This window comes from Cololabis saira, chromosome 23 (genome assembly GCF_033807715.1).
Source record: "Cololabis saira isolate AMF1-May2022 chromosome 23, fColSai1.1, whole genome shotgun sequence".
NCBI lineage: Eukaryota > Metazoa > Chordata > Actinopteri > Beloniformes > Belonidae > Cololabis > Cololabis saira.
The window spans coordinates 657,501-684,662 of record NC_084609.1 but is presented as its reverse complement, the minus strand read 5'-3'; the positions used below and the strand labels follow the sequence as shown (position 1 = coordinate 684,662).

Below are 27,162 nucleotides of genomic sequence, written 5' to 3'. Positions count from 1 at the left end.
TCTCGGTATATTCACGCACCCCCCTTCCTTCCCGTCCGCCTTATGGTTCCGCGTTAAATCAACGCACACCTTACGCCGTAGGCTACGGCGTAGGGTGTGCGTCGCCGCATACCCTACGCCGTAGCTCTGCGCCAGTGTAACGCTGAACCATAAATCAGCCCCCGCTGTGCTGTTCTTTAATTTGTAGCGAGTAACGACGTGTCCAATTTTAAATATAGCGGATTAAAAGTACGATTTTTTTCCTTGAAAATGTAACGAAGTAAAAGTAAAAATGAAAGTATCAATAAAAGTACAAATTCTCAAAAATCTTACTTAAGTAAAATAACGAAGTACTTGTACACCACTGCATGTGACCATGTCCTTGTTTCAGTCAGATCATCATGTATCTAAACATTCATTTCCATCCAGAGCTGTATTTATATTTCCACCAAATGGTGGAAGGTCTGGATTTAGATTTGATCAAAGCAGCAGCGGGAGTGCTGACAGGAACCAGTAGGAGACCACATATCTCTCCTGTGTTGGCCTCCCTTCATGGGTTCTCCATAATATCTACAATCAAAGTCAAAACTCTGTTATTTGCGTCTAAAGTCCTAAACCAGGGGTGTCCAACCCTGGTCCTTGAGAGCTACTGTCCTGCATGTAGGGACAAATTTAAAACCTGCAGGAACGTGGACATCGAAGACCGGGGCTGGTGTTGTTCCACAAAGGGAGTGCTGGTTCAGTTATTAGAAAGTTATTAATAATTGTCTTATGATATGTATTAATAACTAATAGAGACGATGACTTATCAAAATGAACATCAAAACGGGGCACCAACTGACTTATAGGGAAATATTAACTAAACAGCTAAATCAGTCTCAAAGTAGCTGTTATTCCCTATGTGTCAGCCTGTTGCCAGGGGGGGCGTTACAGAATAACAGTGAAGGAAGGAGTCCGAGCACAGACCTTTGCAACCAGCAGCTGTGACAAATATCTATAAAATAAACACGAACAACTTCTCTCATTCAAATTAAATCAGAATTTATTTACAAAAGTCTTAAAAGAAGAAAGTGAAACAAAATTTGGGCTGAACTCAGATGCCTAACCTACACATAAACAACAACTAACTAAACATTAAACACAAACTTCAGATCATCTATGTGTTGGTGTGTGTGTCAGTAACTATGCGTGAATTATTTCTTTCAAACTAAATTAACTAAACTGGTGCATTTTAACTGAACTCTCAAAATAAATGATATTAGCACTGATTACAAATGTACACTTTTTATCCAATGTGAATACCCTGATGTTTCCTTAGACTACTTGTTTGGCTAAAAGCCGCTCCACACTGATCACATCTGTAAGGCTTTTCTCCAGTGTGAATACGTTGGTGACTCCTTAAGGTACCTTGTCGGGCAAAAGCTGCTCCACACTGATCACATCTGTAAGGCTTTTCTCCAGCGTGAATACGTTGGTGACTCCATAAAGCACCTTGATGGGCAAAAGCTGCTCCACACTGATCACATCTGTAAGGCTTTTCTCCAGTGTGAATACATTGGTGACGCCTTAAAGCACTTTGCTGGGCAAAAGCCGCTCCACACTGATCACATCTGTAAGGCTTTTCTCCAGTGTGAATACGTTGGTGACTCCTTAAAGCACCTTGATGGGCAAAAGCTGCTCCACATTGCTCACATCTGTAAGGCTTTTCTCCAGTGTGAATACGTTGGTGAGTCGTCAAATTATCTTGTCGGGCAAAATCCGCTCCACATTGATCGCATCTGTAAGGCTTTTCTCCAGTGTGAATACGTTGGTGACTCCTTAAAACACCTTGCTGGGCAAAATCTGCTCCACATTGATCACATCTGTAAGGCTTTTCACCAGTGTGAATACGTTGGTGACTCCTTAAAGCACTTTGCTGGGCAAAATCCGTTCCACATTGATCACATCTGTAAGGCTTTTCTCCAGTGTGAATACGTTGGTGACGCCTTAAAGTACCTTGCTCGGCAAAAGCCGCTCCACACTGATCACATCTGTAAGGCTTTTCTCCAGTGTGAATACGTTGGTGTTGCTTTAGGTTATCTTTTTGGGCAAAAGCCACTCCACACTGATCACATCTGTAAGGCTTTTCTCCAGTGTGAATACGTTGGTGTTTATTTAGGTTACCTTTTTGGGCAAAAGCCACTCCACACTGATCACAGCTGTACGGTTTATCACCAGTGTGAGTTTTCTTATGCTTCTTCAGGTTTGATGAAGTGGTGAAGACTTGCTCGCAATCATCACAGCAGTGTCTTTTGGGTCTTCCTTTATGATTCTATAACAGAGAAGATGACTTACATTATCTTGGCTGAATTATCAAAAGCCGCGCGCGCGCGACATGCCACTTAACGACATGCCATATGTACTTAAAAATGCGAATATGGCGATCTACGCGGATGATACCACGATGTATGTCTCTGCAGATAATATTGAATCTGTCAACAAGTCGCTACAACAAGAGTTGATGCTGGTTTCTAACTGGGTAGAAGAGAACAAACTAAAACTAAATGTCATGAAAACTAAATGTATTGTTATTGGTTCTAAACATGCCCTGAGGTCTGATCCTAAGTTGTGTATTTCTGTGCAAGGTGTTGCCATTGAACAGGTCAAAACAGCCAAACTGTTGGGAGTGACTGTCGATGAAACATTATCTTGGTCTAATCATATTAATAATATTGTATTGTATATTGTATTGTTATGTTATTATATTATTATTATATTATCATCTTTTATATTATCTTTTGTATGTCTGTGTGTGGACCCCAGGAAGAATAGTCTTCCCATGGCGAAGACTAATGGGGATCCTTTTTAAATAAACAAATAAACAAATCAGGAATTGGCTGGGACTACCAAAATGCCTGTCAGACGTAGGCATCTTTGGTAGGAACACGCTACAACTACCACTGCAATCCATCAGCGCAGGTTACAAGCAGGAGAAGGCTCGGCTGGTGCTGGAGCTGAGGGAATCCACCGACCAGCTGGTGAGAGCAGCAGGCACCCAGATAAGAACAGGGAGAAAGTGAAAAGCCCAAGAAGCGGTCGACATGGCAATCAGCAGGCTAAAGCACGGCGAGTTGGTTGGCAGAGTCCAGGAGGGCCGAGTAGGCCTCGGGACGAGCGATACTCCCCTCCCTGGTCAAAGGCTTCCAAAGAAGACCGAAGAGCCATGGTGGTGGCGGAAGTGGCAAGAGCTGTGCAGGAACGCCTTAACATCAAAGCGGTGTCCCAAGGCCAGCAAGGACGTTGGACGTCATGGGAAGGCCTCACAGACAGATCCATGACATGGTCTGACCTGTGGAAGATCCCCCAAGCTAGGCTCAGCTTCCTGATCAGAGCAACATATGACACCTTGCCCTGTCCCCGAAACCTCCACCAGTGGTTTGGTGCCGAAGAGACCTGTCCACTCTACAACACCGTCAACGCAAGTCTCCAGCACATCCTGTCAGGCTGCAGGACAGCGCTGTTCCAAGGCCGCTATAGATGGCGACACGACCAAGTCCTGAAAAAACTGGCGGAGGTTTCAGAGACATGCAGAAAGGAGGCAAACAGCAGACCTTCCGTTCCAGGCAGACATCCTATCCAGTTTGCAAGGGCTGGAGTGGCTGTCAAACCGTCCCACCAGCAAGTTACAGCAAGACTACTCTCACCGGGAAAAGAGTGGTCCATGAGGGTCGACCTGGGGAAGCAACTCCAGTTCCCCAGAGAGATTGTGGAAACATTGCAGCGGCCAGACCTAGTCTTGTGGTCAGAGGCTAGCAAGACAGTCCTTCTGGTTGAACTCACTGTCCCATAGGAGGGAGGTTTGGAGGCGGCGTACGAGCGGAAGCAAGCCAAGTACTCAGACCTGGCGGCAGAGTGCAGGGAGGCTGGCTAGAAAGCTGTCATCTGCCCTGTGGAAGTGGGGTGTAGGGGCTCCGTGGGTTCCTCAACGGCTCGCCTACTCCGTGACATGGGATGCACAGGAGCGGGGCATCGGAAAGCCATGAAAGAGCTGGCTGAGGAGGCCGAGAAAGGCAGCTTCTGGCTGTGGCTAAGGAGGAAGCAGAAGAGCTGGGGGATTAACACCTAGGGCATCAGCAGGGGGTGGCAGGGAGAGATCCCTGCCATCGCTCCGCCACCATGAGACGTACTGGGGTTAAAGGAGCGAAACGTTAATGAATGGTGGTCCCCAGCTGATGACCCGTTTACGCCCACAGAGGTGTTCAGTGCAGGGTCACAGCACACCTGTTCAAAGGCACTGGAGGAGGTGCGTCAGGCAGCAATGCCGAGCAGGAATACCAACACCTGTATCTGATATGATTGTAGTTGTTGCTGCTAAGGAGCCCAAACAGTTAATAGGTTTAGGGGGCAATTACTTTTTCACACAGGGCCAAGTAGGTTTGGATTTTCCTTTCCCCTTAATAATAAAAACCCTGCATTTTGTGTTAGCTTGTGTTATCTTTGTCTAATATTAAAATTTTTTTGAGGATCTGAAACATTTAAATGCGACAAACATGCAAAAAAATAAGAAATGTGGAAGGGGGCAAACACTTTTTCACACAACGCTAAATGTTGCTGCTCTTCTTTTGTGCATGTTTAAGTGAGGCACACCTGAGCAGAGAGCCGAGCCACAGATGGTTTAAAAAGGTTGCGGTAAATAATCTGATGTTTACTCTACTGTTCATCATGCCACCAAAAAAGGCAACAAATGCAGAAGATCTGGAAGAGATCAGACTGTCACTGAACTTTATGTCGGAGGAAATAAGCGGTGTGGCCAAGCAGCAGACAGAACTGCTTGGTTTGCTGAAGGAGGCTGGAGACCTTAAGAAAATGATCCAGGTAAAAGACAATTAAATCAGTCTCCTGGAAAAACGAGTGGATGAATTAGAACAATATACGAGGATGGATGGATCATTGTTACGGGATTGAGAACCAAACATCGGTCATACGCAAGGACTGCAGCACCGGCGCCGAGGATGACATGCCGGGAGAAATACACTCCCTGGAGCAGCAGATCATCCACTTCTTTTCCTTGAATGACTTCCACATTAACGGCAGTGATATTTCAACTTGCCATCCACTTCCAAGGAAAGACAGCAAGTCGAAACCGGCTATCAACATCTGGTTTGTGAATAGAAAAGTGAAAAAGGGATTGCTGCAGGGAGGAACGGTGGTGTATGAACACCTGACCAAGAGGAACGCCAAGATAGCGAGACAAGCCAGAGCCCTTCGGAAACAAAAGAAAATACAAGCGACCTGGACAAGGAATTGTAAGGTATGCATCAAACTGAATGGAACTCCGGAGGAAGCAAAGATTATGATTGTAAGAGAACTTTCTGATCTAGAAAACTTCAAGTGACTGCCCCTGGACTGCTCCTTCAGGGGCATCATTAGTAAACAACTATGTATTGTTTACACTAGGCTAAGTGGCCCTTCTATTCTTGTCACGGGACAAACAATGAACGTTCAATCTTCAGGCATGCACCGTGGGATCAGACTGTATTTAGACGTATTTTTCCGCATGTGGATTACAACTATTAGATTACATGACGTCAACTGATTGCATACAATTCACCTCTGCACTGGAGCTCAGTCTGAACTATTGACTACACTGAACGTAGATTTCATAACATTGGATCTGAGACAGTCAGTGCAAATACTTCACAGAGGAACAATTTAAAGATTACCACATGATTGATGGAACATTTTCTATTATACATTTTAATAGCAGGAGCCTCTCTATGAACATGTCAAAAATTCAGGACTGTTTGGAAAAATCCAAAAAACATTTCTCAATCATTGCAATTTCTGAAACATGGTTAAAAGATGACCAAGGGGATGTCGTCCAGCTTGAGGGATATGATTTTTACTCCATAAACAGACCGCATAGAAGGGGAGGGGGTAGTGCAGTAGTGAACTTTCAGCGCTCTTTTCTTCGTGTGTGTATGATTTTTTTTGTTTTGGTTTCTTGCACAATAGTTGTCCTTATCTCTTTGATTCACTGTGACTGTAAAAGCCGGAAAATAAACAAAGTATCAACTAGCACTCTGGGGGGGTACTGCACCGCGGAGAAATGGAGTGACGGAGAAGTCCGAAAGGTTCACGACGGCGTCATGGCAACGGCGTAGGCTCTGCGTTGGTTGAATGCAGAACCTTAATTCAGGCTTTAAATCTGCATAGTCAATCTCAAATAACATCATTCAACAACTCTGTGTTCTGTATGGGACTGTTTGTCTAGGTATCTAACTTTCTTTCTTCCCTAGACCACTACTGTTTTTTTCGTCCTTTATCTTATTGCTTATTACTGATATGATTCTTGATTTGTAAGAATCCACATTGAGATCCACGTTGTTATCCTGTTTTATCTTTTATGTCTTATTTTTTGTCTCTGGCTTCACTGTTAACGAGCCGCGTTGTTGTTAATGTCGTTGTCTGTATTGTCTGTTTTTGAAAATAAAAAAAGTTGCTCGCAAAAAAAAGATTAAGATGACGTTATATAAAGTTTAATACAGCTTTTGATATGATGATCTCTCTTCTTTTTACTGTCTACAGATATGAAGTGTACATCCATACCAAAGCGTCACTGGATCGTAATCAGCCTCCAATCTCCCAATTCATCGAATCGAGGAGTGTGCAACTCTACAACTGCAACCATCCCCAGCAGAAAGCCATTACAAACTCAATACTGTCGGACCTCATTATAAATTGCAACATGCCATTGTCCATTGTTGAACATCAAAGCTTTCATCAGTTTTTGTCAATAGTGGACAACAAGTACACTCCAGTAAGGCGAAGAACAATCACATCAAAGCTTGACAGTCTGGTGGCAGATAGGCAAATCAAGCTGAAAAATGAACTAGCAATGGCAGATAATGTGTCAATGACTGTAGACATATTGTCAGACCGCAGGATGAGAGGCTTTCTTGGAGTCACAGGACATTGGATCAACATAAAAGATGACAGTCTTAAGTTGAAATCTCAGTTGCTTGCATGCAACCGCTTCAAAAGGTTCCCATACAGGGGAAAGAATTTGTGAAGAGCAAATATGCGCCGAAGAATATCAGATCAAGAAAAAGATCGACCACATCATCTGTGACAATGCTGCAAACATGAAAAAGGTGTTCACTACATGTTTTCCTGGACAGGAAGATGAAGACCTTGATGATTTTGGCATTTGGAACGACCTGACTGTGGAAGAGCAAGAGAGGATTGAAAATGTCTTGAGTGTAAAGTCCCAGACAAGACTTCCATGTTTTGCACACACTCTTCAATCAGCTATAGGTGATGGTCTTAAAGAGACTAAACTACTCAGTGCAGCTCTTTCCAAAGCTTCCAGGTGGAGCTCTTTGCTCCACACAAGCACCTCTTTCAAAGACAAATTAGAGAAGGAGTTTGGACAGCGTGGAATCTCTGCCTCTGTTACCACACGCCGGAATTCTACACTAAGGCAACTGAAATCACTGCTCAACTGTGACCACCTGAAACTGTCTACAGTTCTTGAAGATGCCGGACACAAATGGGGCTTTTCCACTAGTACCTACTCAGCGCGCCTCTACTCGCCACGCCCCCGTTTTGTGCTTTTAAACTACGGGTGGAGGCGTGCCGAGTTGATACTTTTTCTGTATCTATTCTGCCGAGGTTCTAAGCGTGCTGAGTCGGCCCTGTATCTGACGTCATCACAATACATGCCACTGATTGGCCGGGGGGCCGTCAGACGTTTGAACCAGGAGGTGGGAATTCAGCGCAAGAGCGGCTCGCTGCAATTTTATTCAACAGGCAATGGCAGCGCAATCAAATGTTTGGTGATCCAACTCTGAGGTGCAGATGTTCATAAACCTGGTGGCTGGGGAGAGAATTAAAAAGGGATCTAGACGGGCGATAAGGAACGACCAGATCTACCAGTCGCTCGTTCACTTGCGGCTCCCAGCTGGTTTCTCAGCAGCGCCGACACAAACAAAATGTTTAAAAAAGCGTTGCCGCTTGAAGCTTTTTTCACTCTCATTTTTAAACTTGATATTTGAATGAATGAATGAATGAATGAATGAATGAATGAATGAATGAATGAATGAATTAAGTTTATTCAGTCATTGCAACACAAAACAACACCAAAAAACATTGTGCACAGCATTAACATTTCAAACAAAACCAAAAAAATGTGTTGAAAAATAACTGAAAAGGCATAGGCTGAAGCAAAATGCTTATAAAAGCATATCCTATAGTACCAACTTTCTATTTTTGGCTACCAACCTCCAGAAAACCAAAAAGAGAATAGAAAAGCAAAGAAAAAACAAAAGTCAAAGAAACAATAGAAAAGCAAAGAAACATTTACAGATGGTCAATTGCACTTATAAGCTTCAAAAATAGCTTTACAAACCATTTTCTTAAATACAACAAAAGAATGACTTGTTTTTAAATTTATGTTGGCATCATTCCAGAGTTTAACTCCAGTGATGGAGACACGTCTCCTTTTCATACCTTTTTTAGCTATTTGTACTGTGAAATTGGAGACACCTCTAAGATTGTAACGAGTCTCCTGAATTGAAAAGAACCTCTGTATTGGGTCAGGGAGCATTTTTGATTTTGCTTTAAACATAATTTGCATGATTTTAAAATAAAACAAATCAGAAAATTTAATAACATGAGAATTTAGAAAAAGTGGCTCTGCGTGAGCGTAGTAATCAGCCTTATTGATGATACGTATGGCTCGTTTTTGAAGTTTTATTATTGAATTTAAGGTGGTTTTAAAGGTGGATCCCCACAATTCCACACAGTAAGATAAATAGGGAGCAATCAATGAGTAGTAAATCAAATGCAAGGCCTTGGAATTCAGTATATTTCTGGATTTATACAGGATTGCGAGTGATTTTGAAATTTTCCCTTTAATATATTCAATGTGTTGTTTCCATGTTAACTTTTGGTCGATGACAACCCCAAGGAATTTAGTCTCAAAAACCCTTTCAATATCAACATTACATATTTTTAATTTAATATTACCATCACTTTCATTTTGATTCCCAAAAACCATGAATTTTGTTTTCTTAATATTTAAAGATAATTTATTGACAACAAACCAAGTCTTGAGATTTTCCAGCTCCCTTTCTACACAACACAAAAGTTCCCTTAAATTCGTACCAGAGCAAAACAAATTGGTATCATCGGCAAATAAAACATATCTAAAAAAAATCAGTTACATTGCAGATGTCATTAATATAAAGAATAAACAGTATTGGACCAATCACTGATCCTTGAGGTACACCACAAGTAATCTTTCTAAAGGCGGACATAGTATCATTAATTTGTACACACTGTTGTCTATTACCTAAATAACTTTCCAGCCAAGAGTGAGCAACCCCTCATATTCCATACATCTTTAATTTCTTCAATAGCTGTTTGTGATCTATGGTATCAAAAGCTTTCTGCAGATCAATATACAGACCAATAGAACACTCGTTATTTTCATTTGCATTTGCTATTTCTTCTACCATTTCCATTACTGCAAAAGCAGTAGTTCTACTTTCTCTGAATCCATATTGATTTTCACTTAATAATTTATTCTTATTAATGAACCGATTTAGTTGTTTCACAAACAATTTCTCTAAAATGTTTGAAAATTGCGGTAAAAGTGATATTGGTCTGTAATTTTCCATACAGTGTTTATCTCCATTTTTATGAATTGGGATCGCCTTTGCTAACTTCAAGTTGTTTGGAAAAATTCCTTTTTGGAAAGAAAGATTACAAACATAGGTCAAAGGTCTGACAATATAATCAATAACATCTTTAATAATTACTGTATCAATGGAGTGTATGTCAAGTGATCTCTTATATTTTAATTTTCTTACAATTGCAATAATATCAGTTTCATGTATTCCACTTAGAAACATAGAACTGACATTAGTGTTGATCAAATTAAACATATTTTTATTGTCATCGGATACAGTAATCTGTTTTGCCAGCGAAGCTCCAACATCTACGAAGTAGTCATTGAACTCGTCAACAATATTTTTTAAATCATCCACTTTATTATTAACTTTATTTATAAAATAATCTGGATATCGAACACAAGTCACAGACCCAGCAGCACATCTATCATCTCCTCCATGTTCTACATCTTTAGTGTCTTCGTTTAGATCACACAATCAAATACGTCACAGCAGCTTCACTCCAACCCGCCCACTTCTCATCTGGGTGTTTAAAACCAAACGAGGACGAGGCGAGACGTGTCGAGTCTGAGTAGCTACTAGTTTAAAAGCTCCTCAAGTGCAGTCCTTCAAGTTCCTAGCACAGAAGATCATGGGCTGCCCTCTGCCCTCTCTGCCCTCCCTGTCTGATATCTACAGCTCCCGCTGCCTCAGCAGGGCAAGGAACATCTTAAAGGACAACACCCACCCCGGTTTCTCTGACCTGTTCCCTCTGGCAGACGCTTCAGGTCCATACGGACCAGAACAAACACACTCAGGGACAGATTCCTCCCCACAGCTGGGAACTCTCTGAACCAATAAACTACCTCATACTGTGCAATATTCTTCATCCATTCATGTGCAATATTCTTTCACTCATTCATTTTCATAGTGTATATATATTTATATCGTCTGTTTCTTATTTTGTTTTTACATAGCCTTTTACATGTGTGCACTTTTATGGAGCTGCTGCTTAATCTCATTATTATGACAATAAAGGCTTTCTATTCTATTCTATGTTTTAATGTCTAGCTGGTATTTGTGTGGGGTGTGTGTGCTGTGTGGGTATTAATGTGAGGATGTGAAAATGCATCAGTAACATCAGCAGCAACAACAAACCTCTAAACATCAAAGTAGGAACTTATTTAGATTCATTTTTAAAGTTAAGATTGAATTGTTCTCCGATTTAAAATATATAACTGGATCTTATTTGATCCCAGGGCGACATGTGGGTGACGTCTTGCCAATGAGCAAACGCTCTCCATGCGACGTCTTTACGATTTTATTAGATTATGAATTAGTAGATTATAGTATTCTGCAAATTATGTTTAAAGATCATAAGAAAACTTTACCAATCAACATCTAGAAAAGATTTGAAAAGAGAGAAAGCAAGTTTAACTTAAAATGAACAGAGATCTTTAAAAAAACCAAGATTCAGGACTAAATTGATGGAATGTTGTGTTTCTGTGAAAGGAATCAGTTTATGGAACAATCTGAACAAAGAAACCAAAGAATCCAAATCAAACATTACATTCAAAAGAACAATTAAAGCCTGTATGTTAAGTAAATATAATGAAATATGTTAGTTATGTTTGATTGACAGACCCAGTGTCATGAAAGGTAGAAACATTCTTTGTTGTTGTTGAATGGTTTTAACTGAATTGTAACTTGGAACTAAAAAGGAATGTTTGTGTCTGTGTCGCCGGCAGATATTTTAGTTGAAATAAATGTTGGTTTGGTTGGTCAGCAGGAGACAGACGGACCCAGAACCAGCGGCTTCTGGACCTGAACACTGACCTGCAGACCAGCAGCGTCCGCTTTAGTCCTGCTGGATGAGGAGTCCTGGCTCGGATCCCGGTCCATCTCCTGGTTCTGGTTCGGATCCCGGTCCATCTCCTGGTTCTGGTTCTGGTCCCGGTCCATCTCCTGGTTCTGGTTCTGATCCCGGTCCATCTCCTGGTTCTGGTTCTGATCCCGGTCCATCTCCTGGTTCTGGTTCTGATCCCGGTCTGTCTGCAAACCTGAATGAATGAATGAATTTATTTCAAACATGGACATAAAAAATAAAAATAAACAGTAACATCTTCATTTGCACAAAGGTTCTAAAAAAGAGTAGGAAGAAGTTTACACTTTTCCCTAGTTCCTACCCCTTTATAACTATGAATTTACATTATTGCTCTTATTATATCTACACAATATCCATATAAATATAATATATATAAATACTACGTAAACTATTACTATTACTACATAATTATCCATATAAGTATATAGAAAATATAAATATATCAATATATAGAAAATAAAAATATTATATAATTTTATATATATATATAAATATAAACTAGATACATATCTCTATAAATATATATATATATATATATATATATATATATATGCTACATACATACATACTATATAACAAATATTACATAATTATAACTATTTCTCTCAACATAATATATACTACATAAATATCCACATAAATATCTAAACAGATCTTAAGTATAATACACCATTTTTCCCTATTTTATTTGTTTATCTCACTCCTCGTTGACCCATTTCCTCTTCCATAAACCTGTTTCTAAATCATGTTTGGTATCTCTTTTGAACCAGATTTGTGTCAGTACTTCTCCTTATTTCCTGCTCCAAACTGTTCCACAGAGTCTCCACAGTTCCATATGAACATGCTGCACATTGTTCCACCTGTTTCAACCTCGGCTGGAAGAATGCAGCCTGCAAACACGTGGCCTCCACTCGAGCGTTGCTGCTGGAAAATGTGGGATTAAAGTCACCAGAGACATCAAATGATCGTAAACCCGTCACAACCGACATGACAAATCCATCGGTTTCGCTACAGAGACTCATTTAATAGCGTGAAACACAAACTCACGGCTCGGTTTCGTCGTTAAATCTTCTCTCGATCTTCCAGACTAACTGAAGCGTCTCGCGCATGCGCATAGACATGTCTCCTCCTCCTCCCTTGGAGATGCTGCGATACGTCATCGTCGCCGCCATATTGGATGTGGCAAAACTGCGCTGTAAACTAATACAAGTGAATTGACTTATTTTCATAAAGCGCCTTTCTACAAAGAAATGTACGTTTTACGTCTCATTTATTCATTCACACACGCACTAATATACTTGGGAAACAGTTAGGCACCAAATATAATGTATTTCATTTTCTCAGATGGCAAAAATAAGAACTTTATTGATCCCACATAGGAGTAATTCATGTTGTAAAATAGGGGGAAAAAAAGTAAAAAAGAGAGAAAAAATAGGAAAAAAGTGCGTGTGTGAATGAATAAATGAGACGTAAAACGTACATTTCCTTGTAGAAAAGCGCTTTATGAAAATAAGTCCATTTACTTGTATTAGTTTACAGCGCAGTCTTGAACATCCAATATGGCGGCGACGGTGACGTTTCGCAGGAGGCGGCTGCGCATGCGCGGTTCTCGGTCTGCTGGAACAACGGTGTGAACTGAGGAGAAAAACATCTACAAATCTTCTTATTTTTCGTCTTCTAGCGAATCCAAACCGAGATAAACCCGCAGTTCGTGGGTTTAGGACGTGTTTAAACCCGCAGTTCGTGGGTTTAGGACGTGTTTAAACCCGCAGTTTGTGGGTTTAGGACGTGTTTAAACCCGCAGTTCGTGGGTTTAGGACGTGTTTTCTCGCGGCTGACGGGACCGTTGACGCGGCATGGACGACAGCAAGGTGGGGAGCTAACGGCTAACGGCTAATTCACGTTTTTTCTCCACTATATTCACGGAGTTCGGGAGCGGAGTGGCCTAGTGGTTGGGGCTTCGGGCTCATGATCCGAAGGTCGCGGGTTCGAACCCCTCGATCCCAAGGATGCACAAAAAAATGTAATTAATAAATATCATTCTAAACAGTATTTATAGAAGCAATAATACAATAGTACATACACATGTACATGTCTATGTGTATTATCCCTTTGTTTTATATTTATTAATCATTTAGTATTTATAGGAGCTTTTGAATTGTAATAACGTGCTCCACATTTTCATTTCTGTATTTAAGCTGTTCCACAGATTAACTCCTAGGGGCCCAGTCACACAGCAAAACTACTATAAATTACACACATACATATAATAAATATAATAACCTTATTACCTAAAAACACACAATAAAACCCTGAGATCCTCAGATTTCCTAGATACAAAGATATTCTTGTAAAAATAATACATCAGGTTTTGGTACATAAACATTCACACATAGTTTTAGAGTTCATTTGTATTTGTTTATTTCTAACATGTATAAAAAACAAGAACAAATATAAGAAAACAAATCCAGGTTCATTCCACCACATAAAGAAAAAACCAACATCAAAACACATATTTCAGTTACATGTTGGAAAAGGAGTGGGAGGAAGTATAAACTTATTTAATCCCACCCCCTTTCCACAACTAAACATAAATTATATGTCTGTATTTATTTTTTATACTATACACTCATTTGTATAAATATATATAATTTTTACAAAAATAACCTGTTTAATACAAGATGTAAGCTCTATCATAAATATAATATAACTATGATATAAATATAATATAACTGATACAAATATAATATAACTATGATATAAATATAATATAACTATGATATAAATATAATATAACTATGATATAAATATAATCCGTGTATCTAATTATATAAACAGACAAAGACAACATGACAGAATAGCAGAACACACACAGCTGCTGATCTTTAAACACATTCTTCACTTTTATACCTCAAATAAACCATTTCTTTATATTTCTTCTTAAATTGTTTTATGTTTGTGCATTCTTTTAACTCCAAATTCAAACCATTCCACAGTTTAATTCCACAAACTGATACACAAAAACTTCTTTTTGTTGTACGCGTGAATAAAGATTTTAAGTTTAAATGATAACCCCCTTCCCTCCCAATCAATAATTTCTGAATGTTTATCCGGTAGTGAATGATTTTTTGCTTTAAACATTACTGGTGCAGATTGAAATGCCACTAGATCCATGAGTTTTAGTACTTTAGACTGTAAGAATAGTGAGTTAGTGTGATCTCCATATCCAGCCTTATGAATGTATCGTATTTCTCTCTTTTGAAGTACGAGTAATGAGTGGAACCTGGTTTTATAGTTATTGCCCCAAATTTCTGCACAGTAAGTGAAATATGGAAGAACTAGTGACCAGTAAAGAATGTGGACGGCCCTGTGATCCAAAACCTGTTTTGCTCTGTTAAGTACTGCAATGCTCTTTGAAACTTTGTTTTGTACAAGCTTAATATGAGATTTCCAGCTAATTTCATCCATTATTACTCCAAGAAATCTGATTTAGTTTACTCTTTCAATATCGCTGCCATCCAATTCAACTTTTATTTGCATATTTGCGAGAGGATCTGGGGTGGGGGGGGGGTTCAAATGTCAAGAGTCTATTCCGATTCTTAAGATCGATTATCAAGATTTGATTCGACCCGATTCAATCCAATATTGATTTGGGTTAGTGTTTTTTCAGCTGTTGCATGAATGATATGACTGTAGTTCTGCAACATATTAATACTAGTATTACATTGAGATTCAACAGCGAGTATTGCAGCTAGAGATGCACCGATCGATCAGCCCCTGATCGGGATTGGGCCGATAATGGCCCTATCGGTTTTGATTGGAGATCGGAAAATAATAGTTCAGAGCGGGCCGATCTAATGACTATAGAGTTTCATCCGTAGTCTCTTTTACAATCAATTACTAACCACCTCTGAGGTATACTGAGGTTTTTCGAGTTTAAATAAAGATATATACATATCAGTAGTGCTGGGCGGTATGACCAAAAATTTATATCACGGTATTTTTCAAAATTATATCGGTTTCACAGTATATCACTGTATTTCTTTTTTCATGCACAACTGGGTGTTAACCACATTTTCTAATGATTTGGAAAGGAATTGCTGCAGTAAATTGACTTAGAATGGCCTATTTTACTGTAATGAGGACGAAATATTGTAGAAAAACATTAAAGCAGCACAACGTAACTTTCAGCTTTTCTGAGTTTGGCGGCATCTTTTGGACAAAAGCGGTATTGTTTTACCAGAAAGAACACTACGTTTCCCATGAGCACCAGCGCGTACTGCTGGAAAACTCCTGTCCCGTCGCGTGCATTTGTTTTGATGAGAGGAGACGGGACACTTTTCTGTTTCACCAAGTGAACAGACAGAACGCAAAAAAAAAGATGTTAAACTGCTGGAAAGGAACTGGAATTTACCGGGATACCTTAAACAAGGAAGCCAGGGAGCGGTATATGGAGAAAATAATGATTATTAATTATTATTAATTATAATAATAATTAATCCCTACTGAATAGCCATGTGTTTCAATAAATTTGTATAATAGTACAACATACAGTACATGTTTTGTATCCCTCTTACTTCTCTTTTCTTCTTTTTTTTTTGACTGCTATATTATGTTGAAGAGGCTCCGAGGCGTGAGCGATATTTTTGTTTTCCTCGTGAGATTATTTTTTTCCTCTGCAGCTACAAATAAGAGTTAATATTTTTTCCTCAACAAACTAGTTTTGGGTCAAAGACGAATAAGGATTTTAAAAATGGAAAAAAATGAAATTGGCTAAAAATACCCATTAAGTCACTTTCTATCTTTATCAGAGTGTTTTGTATATCACTCAACAACAGGAATTTGTTTTAAGAATGCAATAAACATTTTTCAGTGAATTATATGATTTCTCCCGTGGGAAATGTCCCCCCTGGGTAACGTAAATGGTTTTCAAAATTAATTAAAATTTCTATCATTGTTGGCATTTAAATGTTTTTAGATAATTATAGTTAGAGCTCAACAAATAATTACTTCTCAGAAAACAACATTTTTATCAGAATTAATGTAATATATTTGGACATTTATAGTGAAATGGCTTCATTCGTTCCTGTTTGTCACACAATATTTAGTGCCAAAAAGAGAAAAAAGATGGAAAATGTCTTAAAGATTTTTCACAGTGTAAGTAAAAGGGTTGTTATTGTATCCTCACCTAAAAAAACACAATACTGTAATATAATATGAAATTTGGGTTGAATTATTTGACTGTGTCATTGTTACCCAGAATGACATGCTGTTAGCCAGGAATGACCACTGCACGATTTCAGTGTCAAGTATTTCATTAAAGGCTGTTTCAGGAACATAATTTGTAACCAACATAATACAAAGAAACTGAGAACTGTTAAAAGATCTGAAAAAGTGATTTCTTCTTTTTTTTTTTTTAAATCTTTAATTTCATGCAACAATGTAACAGCGACGTAACTATAAGAAAACACGTTCAGTTGTTTGTAACAGCATAGCATCAAAACATTCAAACAAGCTTTTTGTTCAACAATGTCAGCGTTAAAGTCACCAAGTGACCAAGTCATTTGCAATGTTAAAATATTAAAATGTTAAAAAACTAGAGTTGATTTTTCTGAATGTAACAATAGATAATCACTTAAAATGCCATGGATTTGATTTCACAATAAACTCACCTAAAAACAACAAATCTTTCAAAGTTTCAGTTAAGTAACTGAGTTATTTATAACAACTACATTTTTAGTCTAATACAGTAAACCAAACTTTTCTTTTCATAAACCTGTTAATGAATTAAACTTTAAAGCAAACAATTGAAACTGCATTTTTTTTCTTGGATATCTTTTCTTTTATCACAGCCTGAGGGAGCGGAGCAGGTGAGGTGAGCTACCAAAAACTTTGGAAGGTTTTCCAGTCTTGGGGACATAATTTCGATGAGCGATTCGTATCCGGCTCAGGTTCTGACAGGATGGCTTGCATGTCAGATGCATACTAGAAAATCACATCAGGGGTTGTTGGCCAGGCAAATTAATTTTTCCCCGTTAGCTGTCGCATGCAGCTCACCTCAAGTTCATTGCCAGCTAATTTGACAACTTGACCAATGAATGGCATTGCATCGTATTTTACAACTACAAACCTGCCAACCAGGTCAGGTGACAGTTGTTGGGCTGTTTCACTGGTTGTGGGGGTCTTCTTTTTGTTCCCCATACTTGGAGCTGCAGTTTGTGTGTTTGTGGGGGTCTTTGTGATATTTAAGTCCAATACAATTGGACTGTGGCAGTCACACTCGCTGTTTGTGCCACGGCTGCAGAAGCATGACAGCTCTCTATGTTTGATCTTCTCTGGAGTCACAGACACGATCTGATGAATTTTCATTGTGCCTTTTATTACTGGAATCTTTTCTGGAACAGCTTCATCATGTTTAAGAATGTCCTCCTCTGATATCCAGAAGTATTTTATGCTTGAACTTGTGCTTATTAATGTGTTGTAAAGGTCTCTGGGTGTCTGGATGTAAGCACCCATTTTAACCTTTTCATCTGCAGCACGTTTAACAGCACCACCGACTCCGTCTGGTGCACCTTTTCCGTGGGCCTTTTCAGAGAAATTCCAGGTAACCTCTTTAAAGCCCATAATGTAGGGAAGTGTGCTCATGAGATAGAAGTTTTTTTTGTTTCTATATTGAGTCATAGGCCCGTCACTCATAAAGTGGACAGTTGTCAAATTGGGGTTGCGCATCTTAATGTCCTTTTAAAATAGGCTCAATGTGTCCCCACACAGCTCTCTCATCATGCCTGAGGCTGTCTGAAATAGTGGCAAAGCACTGTACCCCCTTGGACGTGTAGGCTACACTTGTGTGGATGGTGGCCTGTTGGCGGCTTCCACCAAAATGGAAAGCCTGGATCTCTGTGTGCATTTTACATCCATAGTTTTCCGAAAAGTCCATGTGGAATACTAATTCGGTGTCGCTGATGGTGTCCTTTAGATGCCTGCACTGCTCAGCCTGGTGTATCCATATATAGCCTCTAGCAGCTACAATACCAGATCCACTAGATGGCTACTTTTAAAAACTCCCAGAGCACTCACTGAATTAGGTAAGACTGCATTTTCTCACTTTGCTCCATTGACATGGAATGGTTTACAAGACCTCACCCGCTTAAGCACCCTGGTTTCGCTTGGTGAATTTAAATCTTTGTTAAGAAACAATTTACTTGAAGAATGTAGTTGTTATCTGTAGAATGGATATACTGTTTGATGTGGTTTTTGAGTGATGTATTTTGTATTGTGTATTTTATTGCTGCTGTTGTCTTGGCCAGGTCTCCCTTGCAAAAGAGATCTCGTATCTCAATGGGACTTCCTGGTTAAACAAAGGTAAAATAAATAAAAAAAATAATGGTGTTTTGCAAGCAAATCAAGCTTCTTGTTTAATAATAATAATAGGTCCTGCCATGTACCACTTTCATTATTTTTTACGAAGTTGGTGTATTCTTTGTCACCATTTGTGGTTTTGACCCGTTCCCACTGCTGCCATGTAGTGATGCTTTTCTCATTTTGAAAATCTAGCTCTAACTCCTTATAGCAGCAGTCCACACAGACACGATACATGCAGTCCTTTTTTTTAACATCACACACTATACTGGCCAGTATCTCTGAAAGGCTTGCTGCCTTCACTAAGCCACTTTGGGCTAGTTTCTCTACAAGAATCTGGACATTTTCGTGGTCTATGCACGCGCAGGTATCACGATCACTTGCTTTTGGCTCTGTGATGTAGAACGGACGGAGACGTAAGAACTGTCTATATGAGAGTCTAATTTCTTTCTTCATTTCTGTGTTGTACTGCTCATGGAGCTCTTTTAAGGTTTTTTGTAGGACCCTTCTCTGTACTTTAATTTTTTTTTTGGTCACTGTGTCTTTTTTTCCCGGTAGCAGTCTGCTATTTTCATCCCTACACAAGAACTGGGCAACCTGTGCCCTCTTCATTTCTGCCAGCTTCTTTGCTCCCCGTGGCTTGTGCTTCTCACTGACAACATTTTTTTTGTTGGCCCTCTTGAGGCGTTTCCTTATTTTCTCCTTTTCCTTGTTTGCCTGTGCAAGTTGCCTTTGAAGTTGAACTATTTCATCTTTCAGTTTTGACTTTTCTTTCTTTAAGCTAGCAAGCCGTTTTGAAGCGTTATTATCCTTTCTTTTTGGGGTAGATGAAGCAAGTGGCTGAGCGTTCTCCTGTGGCTCACTGGATTGGGGTATTTGTGTTGTAGGTGCATTTTGCTCACTGGATTGGGGTGTGTGTGTTGTAGGAGCATTTGGCTCACTGAATGAGTGTGTTTCAGGTTCATTTGGCTCACTGGATTGAGGTTCAAGTTGAGGATCTTCAAGAGCAGATTCGTTGATAGATTCTGGTGTGTCTTCCATTAATTGATTAATCTGCCTCAGTCTTTCCCTCTGTCTCTTCTTTTTAATCCTCCACTGTTCTCTTTTCTTTTTTGCAGCAGAAGGAGTCATCAGCTGTATAGGTGTCTGGGGCTTTGATTTGGATTTATCTTTGTAGTACCTAGAAATAAAACAAATGACATGGTATACAGGTTTGATAAATTACCAAGATGCCGATGCTCCAGAAGAAATGTGCCCTACCATAAACATCACATCACATTGCTTAACTAACATATTTTGCGAACAAGTGTAAACCTATTTTCTAATTCATTTTTTAACTGATCTGCATAATCACTTTACTAAATCACAATACCTTTCTCTCTTTTTCTCAAGATACTCAGCCCTAGCTTGTGGCTCAGCATTCTTCCTGGCCCTGAAAAGTCTCTGCCTTTCTTTATTAGACAGTGGCATCTGCAAGGACAAAACTGACCCTTAAACATCATAAGCTATACTAAAACTTTATTAAAAAACATAAAGATTAGTTCAGTATATATATATATATATATATATATATATATATATATATATATATATATATATATATATATATATATATATATATATATATATATGTAAAAGATATTTATTAGATGGCACAGTTGAGAGAGACAGGAAACGGGTAATGTCCTGTGGTGCTATCATTGAAAAAGATAACAAAAAATGTCATAAAAGTTCCAAAATACATAATATTGCCTCATTAATCGTTTAATTAATCATTAATAATAATAAAAATATAACATTACAACATCAGTCAATGCCTAAAAAGCTACAGATACTGATAAAAATCTGAATTGATTTACATGTCCATCCTGGATAACAGAGGACATGTCCTGGGTAACAGAATATCTTTGTTATCCAGGGAGGACATATCGTTATCCAGGGGGGACAAAAAAACAAAATTTCCTTTATAATCAGGCACTAACTGGGTCTACTATATAAAATATTAGCTTAATCTTCAACACATCAATGTCATATTTCACATGAAATAGGTCATTTAAAAAATAAAAAAAATAAAAAATATTTTATTAGCGTTATCCAGAAAGACAAATGATTTGAGGACGTCAGATACGACCGACCGAAAAGGTAAAATATCAACATTTTAAGAGAGACTTACTGACCTTGTGCTCTGTCTTGGGGGTCCATCGGGGTCTGTTGGCTGATGCAACACCCTGCGATATGACTATCCACATCCAAATATGGTCATATATTGCCGCTTTAAGTGTGTTACCCAGGAGGGACATTTGGGAATCCAAAAGTAGGGACAAAAGTATTTCTTGAATAAAAATGTAAATAAGCTTAGTGTTGTTACTATATTTGTAGGTGTCATTACAAACATCAACACAATTATGCCCCAGTGCATAATTAATGTTTTTATTAAGATTTTTGACATTTTTATCATATTTTTGTACATAGATTTTAAGCCCGGACGTTATCCAGGAGGGACAGTTTTGTACTTTTGAGCTAAATAGCTCCTTGAATTTTCATTTCTTATAGTAAATACTCCTGTGAATAAGTAAAGTGGGTAGAGTTGAGTAACAAAATGTAGTGTTTTAAAATTTTTATATATTTTTAACATTATAAATATGCTTCGGATACGTCTTTGACCCTTTTATCTGAAGATTGGGGTTAATTGCACCGCAGAGAGCTGGCCAGCAACTGCGTTTAGCTGGCGAAGTGGGGAATAAAACCCGTGTTTTGATCCGACCCGGTCTGTGTGAGTGTTTGCGGTACTGTGTGGAAGGTGTTTGGTCGTTACAGCCGCGATCCAAGCGAGCCGACGACTCTTTCACTCTTTTACTTTGTTATATCAGATACTTGGCCTCCGTGGTTCTGCCTCCGAGCAGGAAACCGGTGAAAAGTTAAACCATTAGCGATCTTTTCCCCACGTCTGTTGTGTGGAGCTGCTGCAGCCACAACACAGCAACGGGTTACCAGCTTCTGCGGAGCTGCGCTCCACGCCCCGCCCATTTCGTCTCGACTGCGAATCGCGAAGGAGGGGGAAGTGACGTATGCCGTAAAGCAGTCAAAGCCGTAAAGATTTGTAGTTTTTTAGTGTGGCAGGGTTCCTACCATGCTCCTCAAAGTTACATAGTGCCAGTGAAGGTGATACAGACCCCTCACACCATGACAGAGGTGTCATTAAACCTGTTGGAAGTTGATGTACCATCACAATGACTCTGGAAATATGATATTACGGTGGAAAAGTTACGTAGTGTCGCTTTAAACTATACATTGTTTTTTGCCTTTTAAATTCAACAACCTGATTCTGGTTGAGGAGGCATTCTCCGTCTATTCCTTCTTACTGACGTTTCATTAACCTCAGCTCTGTGATACAACACTTCCTTCTGTTTCCCTTCACTCGCTTTCGCTTTTTCTTTTTCTTTTTCTTCCTCATCCTCCTCTTGGGGTGGGGGCATATCGGCCCCTACCGCGATATCTTCCCCGATAGTAAACTTCCGCCTGTCCTTCTTCTGCCCAAAACGTGTCTGTGTCCTTAGTTCCCTGCTTTTTTACTTTTTGTATTACGTTCTTCGTTTTCCCTGCTTTGGGCCACACCTTTCCAATACTAAACACACTCGTATCCATACTTCCTTTTTTCCTTTTTTTTTTTACTTCCCTTGCTTTCTTCAATTATCCTGTCACCAAGTCTGGTTAACTTGTGGGAATTTAATTCTCCGTGATAACCAAACTTGTCCACCCATATTTGCAGGTATTTAACCTGTTTGGGGTCTGTCTTCTCTATACATTTCCAGTCGTTCGACTTCAATTTACTCTCGAGGTTGTTACTTGACCCGTTTCCCATATTTTTTTGTATTTTTTTTTCTCTTCTTCTTCTTTGGACCTGTGGTTTGGCGTCACCTAGGGTGACCTAACACTGTTTTTTTTTATTTTACGTGAGATGAGTTTGGTAAAAAACCTGAGTGGTAAGTCTCACTTCTACCGTATTTCATGTGGAGACTTCTTGCCTTTGCATCCACTCAGACCCAATCTGCTTTTCTCACCTTTTTTAATATGGGAATATTTCTATTGAAATATTACCCCTTTCATTCACTCATTCACACCCCCTTTTTGTGCACAAATATTTCCTTATTTATTTATTTATTTTTTTGCCAGGGGAGTCCATTCCTCCCACGGAATTTAAACTACTTCTTTAAGTAGAGGACCCGTATGTCCTTCACGGAATTTAACGGGTCTTATCAGGCCTTTTAAACACTTCCTTCAGGCCTTTAACTTCACTTCAGGCCTCTTAACTTTTCTTTTATATATATATATTATTACTATATTACTATTATATAATAAGACTCACTTACCCTGTGGTGTGTCTAATTCTCCTGCTCTTGGATGCCGTCAATCATCGGGTCCCATATATCAACTCAGAAGTTGGTCCCGTCAAAGGGTTTGTGCCTTGGCCAAGGTCTTTTCAACCACTTTTGTGTCGATCCGCTGGGACCGTCAGATGTGTTTGCACCTGGCTCGAAGGACCAAGTAAATGTTAGGTTCATACATTTAACATTCGTATCATCAAACTTTCTGGAGACAAAAGAGACACAACACAATTAAAAATAGGCTTGCAAGGAGAGCAGTGAGACGTGTAAAATCTCCGACCTACTCTAAATTCGTCTCTCTGCTTCCTTTGCTTTTATTCACTCTGGGTGTGCCCTAGGTTACATAGCTGACTGCGCCCCTAAAGGGAGGGGGAAAGGGAGTGGTCGCAGTCAATGCAAAGGTCTTGTTTAGCAACAAGAAGTTTCCTCTTCTCTGCAGATTTCTGCTTTATGCTGATAATCAGGAAACTTCTTGTGCAGCACACGTAACACAGCATTGTTTTATCAGTGTGTCACAGGCGTAAGCAAATTATCATACGTTCTGTTAATAGCGAGCATGATAACTTACTACAATAATTCCAACACCCTGCAGGGCTCCAGACTGCAACCAATTGGTCGCAGTCTGGAGCCCATTTATCGACCTTTTCTGGAGGCTGTGTATTAAAGTAAAGTATTTTAACTAGGAGCACCAGTGCGACTTGCAAATCCACCCCTCTCCATAATTTTTTTCTTTTTTTCATATGTGCACAGGACAAGTTTCACAAATGCACAGACCGATTTGCAAATGCACACACCGTTTCACACATGCGCAGAACAATTCACACATGCGTACGACAAGATATACAAATGTATTTTTGATGCACACACAAAAATAACCTGATTTACAAACATTTTTTTGTCTGAGCTGCGCTGGATTTGGATTCATAAGAGCGCACCCCACGTGGGGGACGCAGAGCAGTGGATAACATAGACATATATACATATATAGACGTAGACATAGACATATATATGTATATATGTCTATGGTGGATAAAACACGACTTACTCGTAAACCAATCAGATTAAAGGGGCGGATACACCTGCTGTTTGAACTGTGTTAGCGCCGTTCGCTTAGAAAAGTGATTAATATTTTGAGTTGGTGGAGTAAAGATAAATAACCAGCAACAAGGGAGATAAAAGATAAATAAACAGGATGGAGAGGAGATCACTGTTCTGCTCTTCTTGTTTATTTATGTAGTTGCTCCGTTTGGTTTGACTACATGTTACATGGGATTGTCCCGCTGATTCAGCTCATAACCAGACAGAGGCAGCAGAGAGGTGCTGCACTACCTGATGGGGACGAGCTGCAGCGGCCAGGTGGAGCAGCACGCGCATGTCAAGAGATTCATTTACCGAAATATCTGGAGTAAAGTCGTATCAGTCGACTGATAACCGAAGAACCTCTGTATCCAGCTCAGATGATTGATGATCGGTGGACTAAACCCCCGACCAGCATCATCACAGCTGCATCTTCCCATGAGCATGACTCTATCTGCACCGGGAATGTGTTGATCTGCCACCGCTGTTTTGACACGTTTGTCTCTGTGTGGTGGTAATGTCACATCATAAATGTGAGGATAACCGCTGCTTGTTTCCGACCTCCACGTCTGGTCACTGTGGTCAGCTGGTGTCTGACCGGGACCAGCGCCGCTCGCGGCCAGAGCCAGAACGAGACTGCAGCAATATTCAGACGGCGCTAACGCAGCTCAAACAGCAGGTGTATCCGCCCCTTTAATCTGATTGGTTTACGAGTAAATCGTCCCCCACGTGGGGTGCGCTCTTATGATTGGCTGAAACAAAGGAAGACATCTGATTGGTTGCAGATCCTTCTGTGTTAAAAAAACGTATTTGTGGATCGAGTCACGTCAGGGGAGTCTCAAAAGTCACACGCAAACCCAGCGCAGCTCATAGACAAAAAAATGTTTGTAAATCAGGTTATATTTGTGTGTGCATCAAAAATACATTTGTATATCTTGTCCTACGCACGTGTGAATTGTTCTGTGCATGTGTGAAACGGTCTGTGCATTTGTAAAACTTGTCCTGTGCATTTGTGTATTATGAGACCGTTCTAGCTCCATATCTCTCCAGATGTAGCTCCGCATGTCATCTTTCTTTTCGGAGACAGGAACTCGTCAATCCATTCATCCATCGTTAGCTCCTCCCCGGAGATCAAAGTTTACCGTGAACATGCCAGATTAATTAACGAAAATATAAAATAGACTTTAACACCAGCTACTTTTTGCTACCTGCTGTAACCGTCAAAAATATGTAACAGTTGGTTGTTGTCATGGATACATTGTTGCTTCCCTGACGCGGAATGATATGCTGTGATAAGGCTGTAGAATAGAAGTTTTAATGAAAAAAAAAATCGCTTTCTGTCTGAACAACTGCAAAGTCCTGAGGTGCCTGTGCAAAGACGACAAACTAATAACAATACCATCTATATAACTTAAAGACAAGAGTATCTCTCAATGTTTCAAACCAAAAGCAAAATAAAACTGGACAGGCGGAAAATGTTTGCTTCCATGAAATCGAGCTCTCAAGTGAATGACGGCTTCTTGCAAGTTGTGAGGTGTCTGGTTAATTCAGAAAAACAGGGCAGATTTTTTTTCATTAAAACTTTTCTCAGAATTGTGAGATAATTATCTCTTTAATTCAGAAAAACAGAGCAGATTTCTTTATTCTCAAGTGAATGGAATACGCTTCCGTACATACCGCCAAAGAGTTGCCATTCACAAAATTTAGGGGCCTGATAAAACTATATATAAAAAAAGAGTTCAAATAAATCCCACTTGCTGCAACAGCATGTACGCAGTTCATTGGTGTTATTGCTAATATGAAAAAGCAGTACATTGCTATTACTGTAAATTGTCTGTGTTTATTGCTAAATTATCAGTAATGCAGTTAAAATAGACAAAATTATGAATATGTTGTGTAGATATAGATGCTTCTAAAATTTTTAGTAAGGAGCACTCTTGCTCCTAGTGGAAAAGTTAGTCTGGAGCCCTGCCCTGTGTGAAAAAGTGATTGCCCCCTAAACCTAATAACTGATTTGGCCACACTTAGCAGCAACAACTGCAATCAAGCGTTAGCAATAACTAGCAATGAGTCTTTTAAGGCCCTGACACACCAAGCCGACTGTGCGATGAGCGTCGGTGCGCGTCTGTCGGCCTAGTTTTCCCGGTGTGTCCCGCACGTCGCCACAGGTCGCCCCCCATCGGCAGCTTTTCAGCCGATTCGACATGTCGAATCTGATGCTGAACGCTGGCCCCGGAGCCACGCCGGGCGCCCGGCACATGGCTCCGGGGCGCATCGCCCGTTACCGGTGATCAAACCGACAGATTTCGCTGAAAATCTCGGAGGGTGAAGCTGGTCCAGCCTGGGACGTACCCCAGAAATCCCTGCTCCCAAAGCGGCTGGGAACCTGGAAAATTTAGTCGGACGGACCGCGCTTTGGGAACCAGGAAGTAGGCTGGAGCAGCGCGCATCACCGCGGCTTTAATCGGGAAATCTGACCGGTTCCGACCGGCCGGGACCGCAGGAACCCGCCTGGACTGGTAGCAGGGACTCCCGGGGACCGATCAGTGGAATTTCAGCCGGATCTGCCCGGCGGATTCTGCGCGCTGGCAACCCCACGGCGGGCGCCCGGCGCACAGATCGTCTCCGGGGCGCATCCGCTGCTCATCGCCCGTTACCGGTGATCAAACCGACAGATTTGGCTGAATATCTCGGAGGGTGAAGCTGGTCCGACCTGGGACGGACCCCCGAGGACCCAGCTCCCAAACCACCCGGGAACCTGCATGATTTAACCCGGATCCGCTCCGCCGCAGCGCCGCGTCAGACTGGCTGAAGGAAGCACCGC

The 27,162-nt window shown here is 40.2% G+C and overlaps 1 protein-coding gene and 1 pseudogene across 3 annotated transcripts; one reads left to right on the top strand and one right to left on the bottom strand.

Annotated features, from left to right (window-relative positions):
- Positions 1-1,020: 1,020 nt before the first annotated feature.
- Positions 1,021-12,667, bottom strand: LOC133424447 (zinc finger protein OZF-like). Of its 3 annotated transcripts, XM_061715069.1 has the most exons (4): positions 12,565-12,611; positions 12,302-12,441; positions 11,469-11,692; positions 1,021-2,290 (listed from the first exon to the last, which is right to left on the bottom strand). In XM_061715069.1, the coding sequence occupies exons 3-4, from the start codon at positions 11,652-11,654 to the stop codon at positions 1,265-1,267; spliced, it is 1,212 nt and encodes a 403-aa protein (XP_061571053.1). In that variant the 5' UTR covers positions 11,655-11,692; positions 12,302-12,441; positions 12,565-12,611; the 3' UTR covers positions 1,021-1,264. The 3 variants fall into 3 exon arrangements, with proteins under 3 accessions (XP_061571053.1, XP_061571052.1, XP_061571051.1); XM_061715068.1 differs by lacking the exon at positions 12,302-12,441 and having other exon boundaries at positions 12,565-12,667; XM_061715067.1 differs by having other exon boundaries at positions 12,302-12,590.
- Positions 12,668-13,235: 568 nt separating this feature from the next.
- The window catches only part of LOC133424458 (zinc finger protein 239-like), an 18,405-nt pseudogene continuing 4,478 nt past the window's right edge, over positions 13,236-27,162 (top strand).